Source organism: Octopus sinensis, linkage group LG22 (assembly GCF_006345805.1).
Source record: "Octopus sinensis linkage group LG22, ASM634580v1, whole genome shotgun sequence".
Classification (NCBI taxonomy): domain Eukaryota; kingdom Metazoa; phylum Mollusca; class Cephalopoda; order Octopoda; family Octopodidae; genus Octopus; species Octopus sinensis.
This window is the reverse complement of record NC_043018.1, coordinates 9,145,289-9,150,288: the sequence shown is the minus strand read 5'-3', so window position 1 is coordinate 9,150,288 and position 5,000 is coordinate 9,145,289. Positions and strand designations below refer to the sequence as shown.

Here is a 5,000-nt window from a genome sequence, read left to right as displayed (position 1 = left end):
TATTAATAAGAATAATAATAATAATAATATTAATAATAATAATAATGATAATAATAATAATATTATGGAAGTGTTATCATGTACATTGTTTTATCTTGGTATAAAAGATGGGCTACAGGAAATATTCTGCTCAATACCACAGATTTGCTTGTCAGTTGTTTGACCTTAACCAGTTGAGCATGTCCCTTAGTGGCTGACGATATGTGCATCTCTGATCACGAGCAGAAGTAGTGGGGGAGCATCATAGCCATGTGTTGAGAGGGATTCTTTGGGGTTTGAATAGTTCACCTCTGGAAACATGGGTGGTTTTTTCAACATCCTTAAGCAACCCTTATTCAGGGACCGTTTGAGCGGGATGGGCTACTCAACCTGAAGAAAATTCTAACTGGGACCCACCTGCAAGGTCATGTGCTGTTTATCTTGATATGATATCACCATGTCGCGCACATATGGTTGTGATGCATGTGCCTGGTGTACCTTTATCAGACGGGTAGTCATGATGGGTATATTGGGCTTCGCATATTTTACCCCAGTGTCACTTTGATGGCATGAACTGCTCTCTCACTCAATAATAATAATATTAATAATAATAATAATAATAGTAATAATAATAATAATAATATTAATAATAATAATAATAATAATAATAATAATATAAGAAGCTAAGCAGTGGTGGTGGCAACAACAACAAAGCAACACTGACCCTAAGGCTTTCCGATCTTTGCAGTTTTCCCATACACTGCTGTACAACATCAATTCACTGAGAGGAACTTTCACACTGTTGCTGTCATTGGTTTCTTCCAGTCCTCGTCCATCCAGTTCTTCAGGATGATCACCCAGAATGTTCCAGTCGCAGGCATACTTCCGAAGATAATATTTAACCGATTCCGAAAGAATATTCTGTTTGCTTTCTTCTGTTGTAAAGGGAAAATCTATTTTGGTGATCTGAGAATAAACAAAATGGAGAACATCTTCACTTTAAGTTAACTTTTACATATTTATGGAAAGTCTTTACTGTATACACACACACAAATTCACCTTGTACAGTGACCTCATCTCTCTCTCTCTCTCTCTTTCCAGATATATTCACCTTTTCGACAAGAGACACCTGCTCCTGTCCCCTATTGTAGTTTCACGTCCCTCAATACTATATTCCAATCAGTTGTGAGGTCTTGTCTTGCAGACACTTGGTGATCTCAACACTATTGGTGCTGTGAAAAAAGCACCCAATGCATTCTGTGAAGTGGTTGTTGATAGCAGTCTCCAGGAAGGGTCTCCAGCAGTAGAAACAATGGCAAAAAGAGGGCATTCTGTACAGCCCTTTGGTTTGGCTGTTCATAGCATACCATACCAGCATGGAGAAAGGAATGATAAATGATGATGGTATGGTATGGTATGCCTGCCTGCCTAAATCATAAGATGAGATGGTCATGGTTGGAGCTCTTGTGATCATAGGTCAACCCAATCAAGGCAAACTTCAGACTAAGTGGAGGCACATGGCCTAGTGGTTAGAGCAACGGACTCATGGTTGAGGGATTGTGGATTCAAATCTTAGATCGGGCAATGTGTATGTTTATGTGCGAAACACCTAAGCTCCACGCGGTTCCGGCAGAAGGTAATGGCGAACTTCTGCTGACTCTTTCGCCACAACTTTCTCTCACTCTTTCCTCTTGCATCTCACCTGCGACAGACCAGCATCCTGTCCAAGTGGGGAACCTATACGCCAAGAAACCGGCCCTTATGAGCCAGGCATAGCTTGTGAAGGAACAAAACAAAACATAGCTTGTGGTTAGGGTGTTGGACTCATCATCATCATCATTTAGCATCCGTTTTCCATGCTAGCATGGGTTGGATGGTTCAACTGGGGTCTGTGAAGCCGGAAGGCTGCATCAGGCCCAGTCAGATCTGGCAGTGTTTCTACAGCTGGATGCCCTTCCTAACGCCAACCATTCCGTGAGTGTAGTGGGTGCTTTTTATGTGCCACCCGCACAGGTGCCAGACAGAGCTGGCAAACGACCACGAACGGATGGTGCTTTTACGTGCCACCGGCACGGGGGCCAGGCGAGGCTGGCCACGGACACGAACGGATGGTGCTTTTACGTGCCACCGGCATGGGGGCCAGGCAGGATTATAGGATTGTGGTTTCAGTTCCTGGACTGGGCAACGCGTTGTGTTTTTGAGCAAATCACTTCACTTCACGTATCTCCAATTCACTCAGCTGGCAAAAATGAGTAATCCTGTGAGGGACTGACATTCCATCCAGGTGGCGAATCCATATGCCATGGAAACCGGCCCTTACTTGAAAAGGTAACTTCGGACTAAACAACAACAACAACAACATACATTTGATATTCCCAAAACACAAGAATACTTACATATTTATAAACCTCTTGATGAAGATCTACGCTTGGTTTGCTCAAGAAACCTTCTTCTCGTTTGAAAACAGCAATCTGACTACAGAAGCCCACGTCTGGAACAAGGTCAGTCACTCCAACACCCGAGTATTCCACTTTGTAGCCAAAAGACGTACACATTTCATCTCCCCTGAAAAAAAGATTGAGAGAACATTAAAGGTTACCCGTCTTTAAATTTCTTCAAAGTCTGTAAAAGCAATTCAGAAAATTCCAGCCACCTAATTTGTTTGCTTTTATACCGCTAATGTACAACATTGATTTGCGCCGTCCAAGAATTTGGACCTGGAGATCTCCATTTCCAGTGACTTCAAGGATCACCTCCCAGTGGTGTCGGGCGTCAACGAAGAGCCCTCAACTACAACAAGACGACCAAAGTTTTTTTTTTCCAAGGTCTGGGGTCTCCCGCCCCTAAGCCCTAGATCATCACCTAATCACCCTTACCCATCTTGTTGCTCAACAACAACAACATTGGTTTGCTGACATCTACTTTCATAATGGTGCTGCCATTCACCTGTACGGGTCATTGTCCACCAAATTCTTCAAGAATGTTCTGGTCATAGGAAATACTTACTTTGGTCGACATGATTGATATCTCTTATTTGTATTATTGTCCATCATCATCACCACCGCCACCACTAGTACCACCATCACCCTGTCGTCACACCAACATCACCACAATCTTTATTGTCATTTATATCAGTGGTTCTCAACCAGAGGTCCATATAAGACGTTTGGGGGTCCATGCAACACAATAGTTAATTGGGTATCCACAATGGTATGTTAAGGGCGCCTGAAAAAACTTTGCTTTAGATGTATCTGTTGGTCTGTATTGTAAGAAACAGCTGGGTTTCTTTCTTTAATATTTTGCACAGTCCAACCTACACAAGTTAAGGTGTGAAAATGAAAATAGGAATTTTGAAAGAAGTTTCTATAAAGCAGGTTTTTAAATATCAAATGACTATAGGGGTCCACCAGAATAAAATATTAATCAAAGGGGTCCATCATCATCATCGTTTAACGTCCGCTTTCCATGCTAGCATGGGTTGGACGATCTTGACTGAGGTCTGGCAAACCAGATGGCTGCACCAGGCTCCAATCTTGATCTGGCAGAGTTTCTACAGCTGGATGCCCTTCCTAACGCCAACCACTCCAAGATTGTAGTGGGTGCTTTTTAACTGCCACCGGCACGGATGCATATATATATATATATAGTTAAAAAATGACTGAGAACCCCTGATCTATAACATATCCTGATATGGAGTAGGGAGAGAGAAAAAAAGACCAAACTTTAACTGCAGTAAAGTGAAGTGCTAGGCTAAATTAAGAGAAGTTATTACTAAGAATGTAGGAAAAGCCAATCCAAAGACCAAGTCTTCAATGCTATAAAACTGATAGCAAAAATCTAAGAGAGAGCAATATTGGGTGATATCACCGTTCCATGCTGATAGAGGTTTGATGTAACCTACAGATTCTTGTTGCTTGTCATGGTCCTTCATTCTCTTGCAGACAGTGTGTGTGTGTGTGTGTGTGAGGGAGAGTGGGATGCACGGATTGGCCTGATTTTGTTATTGTGCAATGGGTGCAAGCATGGGCAATGTGGTTATGAGGTTTGCTCGGCAACAACATGGTTTTAGGGTTCAGTCTCACCACATGGCCTCTTCGACGAAAGTACAATTAGTAGATGGAAACTGTATGGAAACCTCTTATATGTATGTTAGCATGTGTGTGTGTGTGTGTGCCTGTGTATATGTATGTATGTGTGTGTTGCTTCCCAACCACATGGTTTTGGGTCCACTCCCACAGTGTACCACATTTGGAAAGTGTTTTATACTATAGCCCTGTAGCCCTGGGTTGATCAAAAGCTCGAGTGGATCTAATACATGGAAACTGAAAGAAGCCTGTTATAAGCAGCCTTACAGCTTAGATACACTGTGTCTGAAAAGCAATTTGATCATCACAAAGAGAAATGCCTTTTATCGTAGGTTAGCAGAATATTGGTTGATTTGGAGCTAATCAATAAGAAAAACCAACTTACCAACTTTGGAATTCCGCCATCGTCCACTCATATTTATGGTCCCAGTGCCTCATCTCACCAGCAGTCATTCCAAACACAACATTGAACTGACAGTTAGGAGTGGTTACGACAACAAGCTTTGGCCTCAATTGGTTGAATACCGTGTTGCAACATTTCTTCAGATCTTCAGGAATTAGATGTTCAATGCTGAGATAAAGAAAAGCTTTTCTTAGTTTTTTTATTGAGAAAATAATACATCATCATCATCATCATCATCGTTTAACGTCCGTTCTCCATGCTAGCATGGGTTGGACGGTTCGACCGGGGATCTGGGAAGCCAGAAGGCTGCACCAGGCTCCAGTCTTATCTGGCAGTGTTTCTACAGCTGGATGCCCTTCCTAACACCAACCACTCCGTGAGTGTAGTGGGTGCTTTTTATGTGCCACCTGCACAGGTGCCAGGCGAGGCTGGCAACGGCCACGGTCGGATTGGTGTATTTTATGTGCCACCGGCACGGAAGCCATACAATTTATGTTTTCTTACAGAGGTACAAAGTCCCAAATTTGGGAGAA

General features: G+C 42.6%; 1 protein-coding gene across 2 annotated transcripts in view; it reads right to left on the bottom strand.

Moving 5' to 3' along the window:
- LOC115223334 (small RNA 2'-O-methyltransferase-like) overlaps positions 1 to 5,000 on the bottom strand; it is a 23,870-nt gene that overhangs the window by 4,177 nt on the left and 14,693 nt on the right. For both annotated transcript variants that reach the window (XR_005003429.1, XM_029793855.2), the window contains exons 4-6: positions 4,450 to 4,635; positions 2,376 to 2,544; positions 704 to 945 (exon numbers count right to left, since the gene is read on the bottom strand). Coding sequence is in view for 1 of the 2 variants with exons in the window: in XM_029793855.2 (XP_029649715.1) it covers positions 704 to 945; positions 2,376 to 2,544; positions 4,450 to 4,635 (597 nt within the window). In the remaining variant the exon portion in view is untranslated. The remainder of the gene's footprint in view (positions 1 to 703; positions 946 to 2,375; positions 2,545 to 4,449; positions 4,636 to 5,000) is intronic.